The 12950-nt window shown below is 37.2% G+C and overlaps 1 protein-coding gene across 1 annotated transcript; it reads right to left on the reverse strand.

The window, feature by feature from the left end:
- Positions 1–344: 344 nt before the first annotated feature.
- LOC108673423 lies at positions 345–5219 on the reverse strand. Its single transcript, XM_018161249.2, has 7 exons — positions 5118–5219; positions 4516–4554; positions 3884–4088; positions 3437–3547; positions 2808–2915; positions 2125–2334; positions 345–1595 (listed from the first exon to the last, which is right to left on the reverse strand). Exons 1-7 carry the CDS (start codon positions 5175–5177, stop codon positions 1360–1362), a joined length of 969 nt encoding a protein of 322 aa, XP_018016738.1. The 5' UTR covers positions 5178–5219; the 3' UTR covers positions 345–1359.
- Between the last annotated feature and the right edge of the window lie 7731 nt (positions 5220–12950).

Raw genomic sequence — 12950 nt, forward strand, 5'->3', positions numbered from 1 at the left:
ATCAATAAACAGATTCCAAGAGCCTGATGAGGAAAACGAAATAGTTTTGTCAACAAACCAACTTAAAAAAGCTTTTTGTGTTAATTGAAATAACGCTATCGCTCTTACAGAATTATAAGGAATTATAAAAATACATAAAAACAAATATTTAATCTAACCGAAAAAGGGCTCTAAAAATTAAAATATCAGAAATAGATATTTTAATACAACCAAAGAGGAAACTTTCAAACTTGGTCACCTCTTAAAATATATGCCTCATTCTTTATTTCTTTATTCTCGCATATCGTGAGATCCAAGAGATTTAGCTCGTGGTCGCTCATTTTCAGATTGAGTTTGTGTCATAAAATTTCTGTTGTAACGCCCGCATGTACCTAGTATTCCGTACTATAGTTCCTATTAGTAAGTTACTTCGCTCTAGAACTAATGACAATTGTTAGCATTGACTCGGCTCTTGTACGTTCAAGACCTACAACTACTGTTCTCCTTGTAAGTATTCTGTAAATAGTTTCGTTATGTGTAAGACCTTCACATATCAATATATTCTTATTACGTTGCCGTTTTCCTGTTTTATAGTAGTGTTATTTTGTTCCAGGATGTTGCGTTCTTGTTGAATAAAGCTCATGTTGAGTTACCTCGGCTTTCGCTTACGACAGTTTGATAGACTCATGGAGGGAATTTAAGTCCTTGAGGAATGAGTGAATATCAAGTTTACTTGCTTCATTTACGATCAGGATGTCATCTTCGTATCTTTTGTGCAGAACTAGTCCTGGAATCATATCGAGGAAAGTGATTCCCTATACTTGCACGAACGAATGAGTAATTTCCAGCGAGTAATTGGAACCAGGAGGGATTATTCTATGAAGTAAGGCATATCCCATGAAATTATTCTAGAAAAATAACCGGATGGCCCTAATATTTGAGCAAAAAATGAAAGCTATGGAGGGATGAGTGACCAATAAATATTTTGCATCTTAAACACAAAAAAAAAACAGAGAAGGATTTTCTTCGGGTAATACTGATCATAAATACGAAGAAAGTTTCGGATAGATGGCCACTCGTTTCGTGAGCTGAACCTTCTTTTACATACGTCCAATTATTTCAAGGAAGCCAGATTAGGATTTCTCTCAAAAACTTAAAAAAAAAACATTTCAACCATGGCCCAATAATTTGAATAAAAATAATAATTTTCCTGATGATAATCATGCCATCTAGTTTATCGAATTTTGACAGGGTTTTTCCTAGTCCAAGCTCGTAAAACTAACAATGAAGTACATTTATCAAAGCTGTTAACTATACGAGTTTAGGGTCATTTATCTCTGACATGATTCGGCGTCTTCCTCGCAGCTCAGCCGTAGCACATCATTCTTTTATCTCTGAGAGAGTCTCACACGGCTTGGTGGTCTTGGTGGTGTCGACGCACATGTAGGGAAGTGCAGCGATACACGGCGCAGACCCGAGTTTTCCGGACTGCTGGATGACCACGCAGGTGGTGGTGTCAGCACTATCCCACATGTCAGCGGCCACTGGAGTCCTGCTGGGCATGTGGACCCAAGCGCCGTCGATGTATTGCACATTCACCCAGAAACCCGGTGTCCCTAAAAAATCCGTGAAATATTTTGTTGCGAAATTATAATTAGAATTTTTAATTTATAGACTGTTGTCATAATACTAGATCAGAAAATATTCTCTCACACCAGAAGGTCTGTTGATTTTAGTTTCTCGGTTGGAATCGGACGCAGAATTTATAGTGATCGAATGGACTTCTCGATAAGAAATGTCGGCCTTATTTTTACGACTTTTTTTTTTATTTACAAAAAAATCTTTTTTTTTTTTGTCTGAGATTATATTGCATCCTTATATATCAAAAGATCAATGATAAAACATATTTACGAAATATATTTGACTCTCCCTTGACAAGACAATTCAAGGAAATTATGACATGAATTCATTGGAACAAACCCAAAAGTTACACAATAGTCATTATAAAAAAGTACCACAATAACAAAGTAAACAATGAACATTTTAGTTCATACATCTTGGAGGCGTACATGAGATTTGCAAAGTATATGTCTGCATTGCCTCCTCAGAACTGGAAAAGATAGCCAAATACCGTAGTTTTCTCACCAGGTTTCGTGGCGACGGCTGTCATTACGGCATTCAGGTTCTCCTCCGTGTCTACTTGGGCCAGCTCGAGTCCAAGCAACCCACATGTGGTAGCTGCCGCACAGAAGCTCGCTGACGCAGACCCATCTGTTACGATGAGGATGTGGGGGATTGCTTCTGTTCCAATGCAAGATACTGCTCCATCCGAAGGGATTGCTACTTCAGTTCCATCTAAGAAATATGGAAAAATAGTCAATAAGTTGAACAGTTAATGTGTAGGAACACCGAATACTTGAAAACCGTAAGACTGATATGTAATCAGAATTCACGTACATAGAATAATTTTAAAAATTTGCCTAATTCCTGTAGAATAGTAAGATTATAAATGACATTTTCAGCACCCACCTCTGTAAAACCCGTGAAAACAAAGTTAGAAGCATCTTCCTGTTCAATTTGGCACGCTGTATAACACTCTTATTCAACTATTGCGGTTCCATGGAAAATACGCAAAGACTTGTAATGCTGTTATTTGATTCGCAGTCCTATTGCATGGCCCGAGCTTTTATTCCGTGAATCAGGAAAGTAATATTACTTGCCAGTTCTTTGTTTATTGTAAACTGCTATAGCGAACTGCAAAAATATTATTCATTATTAAAATTTAACAATAAATATGTTTTATCTTGTATTGCCGGTCGTTTTTCCACCTTGAACAGTTACCGTCTTTCCAACACACGTCGAGTAGCACATTCCATCGCTCGTTATGTTTTGGCCATCCAAGAACCCTCCAAAAGGAGTGACGCACCCACTGTTACCTGAGGAGAAATAATTACTGTGAATTATTGATATATTATTGAAATTGTACATAAATTATTGGGGCGAGGACACCTATAACAAGAAGAGATGAAGCCCTCGTGGAGGTGGCGAGGAGGAACAATGCAGCTAATTGCGTAAACTTAGTTAGAATGGGAAGGAGAAGAAAGCGGCAGAACGAAACGGTGATCTCATAAGTGATGCCGATTACAGTTTGATAGATGACCTCTTCTGGAGGTTCATCCGTAGCAAAAATAAGGGTAAAAAGGCCTTTGGAACCACTTAAGCTTGTAGAGCAAGATTGCCCACGTCAAAGTTACCCTGCTTTAACTCAGACGTATTTCTTACATATATATCGCGATCTATCGTAATAATGAGTGTATCTGACGTAACCTTGCACGTAACAGGGAGGCATGACAACACAATGATCCAGACATTTATTACAGTAAATTTCTAATTATGTTGTAAACCACATGATATTAAAACACATTTTAAACACAATATGCCCTACACTGTTACTCACCATATAAGCTGATGTAGACCGTCTGACCATCGCACGCTTGATTCTCAGGATCATAGAAACCATTCATGGCGACCATGCAGGACCCTCCATTGAACTTGAACATCAGTTTGGCTGTTTATACAGAGCATGGTTAACGCTACGTAAAATAAATGGCACGAAGCTATAACAGAGTGAACAATTTAACACTTATTTAGCAATTGTTTACAATGCATTTTAAGCAAATATTGTTATTAACCAAAGATTTTACCAGGATTAATATTTTCTCGTTCGATTTTACTCCGCATTGAAATTGGAAAAAATGAACTTGCCTTGTCTTATTACTCGCTTCAAATTTTTATTAGAATAGCATCCACTAAAGCCAATGTTATTGTTCTCTCTCATTTAAAATAATAAAATCAAGTATCTCAGACATACAATTTCACATTGACAGTGGATATGAAGAATTACCAGCGTCCACGGTGGCCTGGGCACAAGCGAAGAGAGTCGTGGCAGCGTCAGCGACCTGCCATGTGATGTTCTGAGCACTTGAGCTTGTGACCTGCTGGAAGCCTTGTTGCCCTACGACTACCAACCAGAGACTTCCCGTCAGCGAAGCTGCTTGCTTGATGCACGTCGAGAACAGGCTGCTTCTCAGAGAAGTTTCCAAGCCATACTGATGACAAACGAAAAAAACGAGTACAAATTGATAGAAAAAAGCGATTAGTATGCGATAAAAATATTCAATATTAATTGTTTTTGAATCGGGTTATGTGTAACGCATATAAAATTGCGAGGCATTTTTTTTTTGAGTTGATGGTTTGATGACGTTGCCTTCAAGTTCATACTCTATTAGGTGAGCAGATGAGAACGAACAAAAATGTTAAGAATTAGATGTCTCTCCTAATAAATAAATTACGTCTGCAGTAGAAACATTTGCCTAAATAATTAAAAAGATGGACGGAGCAAGGTTCCCATATGTATTCCTACATTCGTTGTTATTATTTCGCGAAATTGTTGCGGATAACGCTCTAATCAACCCTTTATATAATCAAATAACACGATCACATTTATCAATATCGCAATTTTCACATTTTACTCACCGTTTCAATGACTTCGTTGGCGCGAGGAGAGGTCAGTTCCTGAGGGACAGGCACAAGAAAATTTTGTTATCAGAGGGATTTTTCACAATGCAATCATTGGACAAACATATGATGATCGGCGAGGTAATTTACTAAAATAGTATAACCTAGCGATAATCATATAGAGAAGGAAGCTAAATTGATTCAGAATTTATCTGCACGATAATTTCTCAGAATGTAAATAAATTCGATACTAAAAATTTGGATGTGGAACTCGTGAACTGAATATTCACGAAATTTGTGAACTGAATATTCGCCAAACTCGTGAAATGATTTAATGAATAATTCGAAAATAATTATTAATTAACATTTAGGCGGTTACGTAATTATTGAAAAAAAATCAACAAATTCTTGCTCAGCTCTTATCCGTAGGTAACAACCAAATGAAACATAATTTTAGAGGTGAATCAAAGTTATATAGAAAATGCTGATGACACATCGATAGTTAAATACAATTAAAATTAAATTAATTATTATATAATAAAAAAATAAATAAAATGTCCTAATAATAATCACAGAAAACAGCACATATATTTATGAATATAACAGTCTGTATTTCGTACCGTTGCAATGGCAGACGAGACTGCCACCAGCAGCGTCAGAAGTAAGGCAGGCGTTGCCATCGGACGTTGTTGCTCAAGCGAGAGTCGCACTCGAACTGGCGGCGCATTCGCCCCCGCGGCCACAAGTTAGAATATTTTCACAGGTGTTTACCGCTGTACTTACACGTGTACTAAACTTCAAATTACTTTCATACGTGTTTACCGCTGTACTTACACGTGTACTAAACTTCAAATTGGCTCAAATGTGCTGCGGCTGATGCAACCCATTTAATGAAACGTTTTTTCGAGAAGACTGCGTTTTTTTTAACATGGTTCTCAGTTCAGTTTTAGAACTAAGAACTGGTAGGCACAGGTTTCAAAATGTAATTTTACTCCAGAAAATTGCTCATTCTTTAATCAAAAGTTCAAAAAGTAGTCTGAAAAATCTGCATTACTTTTATTTGTATTTTTTTATATTTTGACTATCAAGTCATTATTCTTCTACTACAGTCATTACGGATTATTCTAATCACTCGAAAAACTGATATAAAAAACTTGTATAATGGAACTTTAGTACTGCATTTGTGTGTTAATTGTGCAGAGCCAGGCGCTTCATTACTTCAGCCTTATGCCACAATGCATTTGAATTTGTGGTTAGATCATTAATTAGCGGCTGAATTAGCGTCTGTGATTGGCGGGTTTATCTTGTAAAGCCGTTATTGATTGGCTGACAGAGTTAAGAACATTTAGTTTTGATAGTATGGCCCCAGATCATGTGCATTGGCCTCAGTGTTGCCTTCACAGTTTGTATATATAAGTTACCCGTATCTTTGGGCCAATGTATATAGGCACACCTGAAGAGCGAGTCCGGGATCTGGGAATGCTTTAAGTTTCGGCTACATGCTCTTGTGGTATGTACATTTACATGTTATATTCTTTTACGACCCAATACAGTTGATACAAACTTGGATGGACCTGTCTAAATGACATCCTCTCTCAACGATCTATCGATTCAATTAGTCATTCAACATCAACTCGAACTTAACGAATGAATAAGAAACGCGGTAGTGCTTTTGCATCTGATATTCTAAATTTTGATCCTAACCTGGATATTCAATATAATTCTAGCAGCTCAACCCGGCCCTGAAATAAATAAATCATCCATTGACTTTGAAAATCTCTTCATTCCCAATACGGGCAGTCTGCATCTCATTATCCCGAATCTTGTTTCTACTTATCAAACTAAAGCAATGTGAGTGAGAGTTACACTCGTTCCAGTTAACGTAGAATTCTCATGTAATTCGCGCTTCGAAAATTAAGTTTTTCATTTCTTAACAAAAATCGAAGCAACGAAATTAATTTTTTTATAAAAAAGCTTTATAAACTTTGTTTATTGTCTCATCTATCTCTAAAACTGTAATTTCGGGTCGAGGTTATAAGGTCGGCACGGAAGTGACGCAATACGCACGCACCCAAACAAAATCTTCCACAAAATAAGCTACATTATTTATTAATGACAAGACAAATATTATGTTGGGATTGCTTATCAGTGTGTTTCAAGCTTCGCTTCGCTGCGCTCGACCGGCCCAAATGATATTTTCGAAATCGTCGATTTCAATCTGAGGGCATTTACCCTCGGGAAACTAGCATTTTCTGTTTCCGGAGGCAAGGGAAAGTTCAAATTAGAAAATAATAATAATTCAAGTAAGAAAGTAATAAAACAATAATTCTGCATGGGGGCAAGGGAAAATTCAAGTAAGAAAGTAATAATTCAAGTAAGAAAGTAATAATTCTTACCTGCCAAACATTAGTCCGCGAAAAAATTATTAACTTCGCTTGAATCAAGCCGCCACATGTCGGCGGGCTGACTCATGGTTTGCAGTTTGATGGCAAGTGTTAGTACACTTGTAATGTTGGGGACCGGAATGAACTTTCTCTTATGACTTGAAAAGATATTGCATCGCCTTCCCCTCCTTTCTCCACCCATAGCTAGCGGGTTCAATGGACTTCTTCAGTTTATAGACGTCGCAATCACAAGTTTGAAGTGAAAGTTCCCATTGGGAATTTCGTCAGCTTTCTGCATCAATGGGGTCAGACTGACTCATGCTCTACATGATTCATAGACTTGTCTAAATAAAGATGAATAATATTTACAGTTAACCATTAATCAATAAACAATATTTAGGTTAACCATTAACCAATAAACAATATTTAGGTTAACCATTAACCAATAAACAATATTAACAGCTAACCACTAAGCAATGAACAATATTTACAGTTAACATTAACCAATGAAAGAACAATATCCACAGTTAACCATTACCCAATAAACAATATTTATAGTTAACCATTAAGCATTGAACAATATTTAAAGTTAACATTAACCAATGAAAGAATAATATTTACAGTTAATATTTAACCAATAAAAAATATTTACAGTTAGCCATTAACCAATGAACAATATTTACAGTTAACCAGTAAACAACATTTACAGTTAGCCATCCAATGGAGAATGGCAAACATTCCAAAACATGGTAGATCGTTATACCTAAAATAATTTACTAATTATTAAAGCAAAATATTACTTTTCGTAGCACTACACACATAGCAAATCACCAATGCTCATGGGAACGGGATACAATGATTGAATTTTAACGCTCACTTTGAAAAAGTGTCTCGTGAACGCTGCGTTGCGCGATACCAAGCGTAGCACCGTGTTGCCCAGCGAGCGCGCTATATAAGCCTGCTTACCGATCAGCGTAAAAATCTAGCTGTGGGAGTACAAGTATATAATATAATTAATTTAAACATTAACAACAAATATACATTTACATGACATCTATTTAAACAAACTTTAAGAGAATACGATGATGTTTAAGTAAACCAGCTTATGTGCTTCAGCAGAATTGGAGCAGTGAGTTGTGAGTTCGGGTCCGAAACAAGCTGTGAATGTTCTGCGATGTTAAGAATCGGCGACGGGCTTACGGCCTACTAACGCTGAACCCGCTATATTTATTTATATTATGTGGTACCTATATCATCAAAATGCGGAGTGTGATAATTTCGAAAATATCATTTGGGCCTAAGAGCGCAGCGAAACGAGGCTTGAAACACACTGATGAGTAATCTCAATAGAATATTTGTTTTGTCATAAATAAATAATGTAGCTTATTTTTGTGAGAGATTTAGTTTGGGTCGTGCGTATTGCGTCACTCCGGTGCCGATCTTATAACCTGGACCCGAAATTTGATTTTTAGATTTATATTCATGCAACAATAAACTATTTTGACAAAACTTTTTTAGTTTCGGGAAAATGTAATATTGTTGATTTGATTTTCATAAGGAAATAAAAATTTAGTTTTTAAAGCGCTTGTTACATGAGAATTCTACGTAATAGGCGGCTGGACCGAGTGTAACTCTCATTCACATTGCTTTAGTTTGATAAGTAGAAACAAAATTCGAGATAATGAGATGCAGACTGCCCGTATTCGGAATTAAGGAATTTCCAAATTCAATACATTATTTATCTCTGTCAGGTCTGTTATTTGTCAAGTTGCAGGAATTCTATTATATATCCAGATGTACAATAAAATTGAAAATATCTCATGCAAAAGTACTTAGGTGTTTATTATTCTTTCAACAAGTTCGAGTTGATGTTGAGTGACTAATTGAATCGATGGATTGTTGAGAGAGAATGTAATTTTAACAGGTCCATCTCCAAGTTTGTAGGGCAACGTGGGGCAGCGCGCCCCCCACTTTTTTTAAACTAAATTTTTAATGAAGTTTTAATTGATACGAGGTGGTTCTTTGTTTTATTTAAAGGTACAACTAATGAGGAATGTATGATGTGAATTAGACGCCTATAGATCTGTCTCTTATACACATCTAGATGTGTATAAGAGACAGGGGCATANTGTTGTTGTTGTTGTTGTTGTTGTTGTTGTTGTTGTTGTTGTTGTTGTTGTTGTTGTTGTTGTTGTTGTTGTTGTTGTTGTTGTTGTTGTTGTTGTTGTTGTTGTTGTTGTTGTTGTTGTTGTTGTTGTTGTTGTTGTTGTTGTTGTTGTTGTTGTTGTTGTTGTTGTTGTTGTTGTTGTTGTTGTTGTTGTTGTTGTTGTTGTTGTTGTTGTTGTTGTTGTTGTTGTTGTCCTGTGCGTTGAAATGGACAACTGGACGTGAGTTTGGGAGCGAGATAATCGAAGCACAAATTATTTTTCAGTTTTTTTATTAATATAAAGAAATTAGGGACCCTGGATACAAGGGTGACTGAAGCAAAGTAGGCATGTAGGGCCTGCTAACTGTTCAGTGATAGTATTGTATTTATCCTAATAAATGTTATGCCCTGTTGGCACTTTTAAATTAAAAATAGAAGGTTAAATAAAGGTTCAATTAATCCTTTAGTTAAATATGAAAAATATTTGGAAGAAAGTTTGTTAGACTTAGCTCCAAATAAAAGTGGCTCGTATAAATGCCTAATTACTGTACATTTGGCTTAGACATAGCGACTACATTGCTGTGACCGCGCTGTATGTTAGTGGTCAGGGGACATAGTTCATATACCGGGCCCTTATATTGGGCTGGTATTGGAAATACACATCCCTGTTGTGTATTTCCCTGTTGTTGTAATACACAATTACCAGATTTGATCAAGAGGCCAGTCTAGCCAAGAAAAGTACAAGAATCGGCGACAGGCCTATCCAGGCCTATTCTTCCATGTCGAAGATTACTATACTATACTATACTATACTATACTATACTATACTATAAAAATTTAACAGAGCCAGGTGATTTGACCTCGAGATACTCTTACATTGTAGCTCACGATATCGTTGATTAAATGCAGAATCTATAAAATGAGGAGAAAAATAAGCACCCCTTGGCCTAAAAAGAGGCCACTGAACTTTTTTGAGGGGCTCTACATATATCAAGAACCAGTACAACATCGAGCTTTCTATAAACGAAATTGAATGGCTCTCGAAACGATTGTATTTCATTCCAACAACCAATAAACAAAAAGCTTGAGATTTTACCAAAGCACTGAATGAGTTACGAAGAACTATTAACTTGAAGTGGTTCTTCCACAATAAAACATGAAAATTACCCCATTTAAAACTAAATCAGTATGGAATCCTCCTAATAAATAAAATATCTCATTGTAATACTTCTACAAAAAACTAGATATGAAATCCTGGGAATGTCAAGGATGAAAGTGAAAAATAATCTCATCCATTTAGAGAGAGAAGCCCTTAAAACACAGCAATCCCGAAAAGACATAATGATAAAACCAGCGCATAAATGACGTGCTATTGAAATACTAAATTGAGAAGACTGTATAAAAACTATATGCAAGAATGCAGAACATTACAAAAAACTGGAAGAGAATCCCATTAATGATATTTACGGAAAAGTTCAACTCAAGTGTCTGGAATTAAAAAAATCAGGACAGGTAAATGAAAAAACTTACCAGTTCCTGAAACAAAATAAGGAAGAAATAAAAAACGCCCACAATATACATGCTACCAAAAATACACAAGATAATACCTCCCGGACAGCCATTCATCGGCAGACCTATTAACGTCAGCACATTGTAAAGAAGCAGCAAACAAACCTAAAGTACAGTCAAGAACTTCTAACTGTGTTCGGAACAAATGATTTGAGCCCGAACGTATTACTGATATCACTGGGCGTTATATCTATAAATACAAACATATCACTAAATGAGGCGATAAGAAAAAACGTGGAGGCTTACCACGCGAGTATAAATATGATAAACACGATGGTTGTTAGGGATATCCTTTAAGCTTGTTCTAGAGAACAACTTTCTTGAATTCAATGGAAACTATTATAAAGAGTGTGGCTCAGAGTTCTAAATGCTCACCGGAAGTAGCTGACATATTCATGCACTCAATAGAGACCAGATTTCTCAAGAGAATACCAAGACTAGTTCTTTACAAAAGATACAGAGATGGTATCATGAGCATAAGTGAAGCAAGTAAACTTGAAATTCCCTCATTCATTGAGGACTTTAATTTACTCCACGAGTCTATCAAATTCACTCTGGAAATGAGCGACCACGAGCTATATTGTTTAGATCTCACGATGTACAAGGGTGAAAACTTTAAGAAGTTTGGCATGCTTGACACAAAAACCTTTTTCAAACCGACCGAAACATTTCAGTACATAAATGCATCTAGCGCCTACCCTAACTTCTGTGTGAGAGGTTTTATAAAAGGCGAAATACAGGGTGACACAAAAAAAACAGAGCTCATAAAAAGTTGAATAATTTCCACAATACTCAAGTAATCCTGTTATTTGTTTCAGATTCATTAAGAAGACGGATTGATCTAAGAGTCTACCAATGGTGCTCGCGTTCGATCCTTTTCTCAACAACACAGACCGCGGGATTTTTACTCTCTTTGCAAAAGAATTCACATTCGGGTTTGAATGCACTATGAGCTCTTGCGTACTGTCTTTTCATTTCGTTGCCACCGCTGCCTCCTTATACGTTCCAACGCAAGGCCTCCGGGACGTCCCGACTTGTTTTATCTTGGCGAACACATTTTTTTCTCATTGCTACATGGCCTGGCAGCAGCTGTTAGTCAGCCGCGCATTTTATTTTTCCTTTCGGCCATAGGTACTTTAGCATTCGGTCTCAGGCGGCGTTAACTAACGCTATCTGAAACGCGTTCCGCCCAATGCTCGCGATCATTCAGCTCTGGCTATCTTCCCGCTTTAAAAATCCGCCTTCGAAAAACTGAATTCCTGTGCGCTAGACTTCAGTTTTCTTAGCATGGCCTATTAATTTAGTGGGTCGGGTCTAAGACTTCCTACTCCTCGTGAAAGTGCGACAATCTCTACTCCAATCTTTCTCCCCTTTCTCTCATTTCACTTCTTATTAATCTTCGGTCATCTTTCAGCGCAATAATAATCTAGGTCAACGTCCGACCCTCGGGCAATAGTGACTGAGCCGCTACGGACGTCATTCAAAAATTTGAAAACTTCCTATCCTAGTTATTTTGTCGCGAACCTTCTCGTCTATACCGATTTATATCCTCGACGTTTGTCTCATATTTTCTATCTAGGGTCGACCATCTCGAATTGGGTCTTTCTCGAATTCGCTTCCGCGTAAGAAAGTACCGTTTTTAGCAAATCCGTAGATTACTATCTCTGCGCAAAGACAGTAACCCTTGGGTGCCCTCGCAAGGAAAGTCCAGGTAGAGAAACAATAGCCAAAAATTCGTTCAGGTCACAGCGTCCCGCAACCTTAGGAACTTGTATCGCTTCTCCACAAAACTGGCGTTCTATCACTTATCGCAAGATGAACGGCAAGGATGGCCATAAGACTTTCGTCTTATCCCCTTAAAAAAATATTTTGCTGCAGCATCACGTCTTTTATAATCCTCGCGGCATTCATCATCGCGGCTTACTCATTATCTCTTTAATCATCACTCAAATCTCGCGGCATTCATCATCGCGGTTTAATCATTATCATCACTTAATCATCGCAACCTCATCAATCATCGCGTTATTTTCCTCGCGGCGTCATAATTCCCCCTATCCACTGACTTCGGCAATATCGAATTAAACTGCAGCACCTCAGTACAACGTTCAATCTCCCGGCACTTAGACTTTCAAAAGTTAAGAACTGTAGCTAGCTAGATGCTTCCATCTAGTTTGCAGGCCTGCAGAGTTGAAACACGCAGCTCTCAGCCGTTATAACCCACCTATTTTCATCTATTTTCGCACTTTTATCATCGCATCCGGAAGTAATTTGTACTCCTCGTAATATTTTCTTTATCGCAACCCTCGTCTCCGTGATCCTTATTCTCACGATTCCGCCTAAATTCTTCCCCAGAA

This window comes from Hyalella azteca, unplaced genomic scaffold, assembly GCF_000764305.2.
Source record: "Hyalella azteca isolate HAZT.00-mixed unplaced genomic scaffold, Hazt_2.0.2 contig7883, whole genome shotgun sequence".
Classification (NCBI taxonomy): Eukaryota; Metazoa; Arthropoda; class Malacostraca; order Amphipoda; family Hyalellidae; genus Hyalella; species Hyalella azteca.

Excerpts from the sequence above, each read along its gene's own strand:
- LOC108673423 (XM_018161249.2), bottom strand. The coding sequence starts at position 5,177 with ATGGCAACGCCTGCCTTACTTCTGACGCTGCTGGTGGCAGTCTCGTCT. Across the intron at positions 3,548-3,883 it reads CCAGGCCACCGTGGACGCTG|CCAAACTGATGTTCAAGTTC; the intron begins GTAATTCTTCAT and ends CTGTATAAACAG. Across the intron at positions 2,335-2,807 it reads AAAGACGGTAACTGTTCAAG|ATGGAACTGAAGTAGCAATC; the intron begins GTGGAAAAACGA and ends CATATTTCTTAG.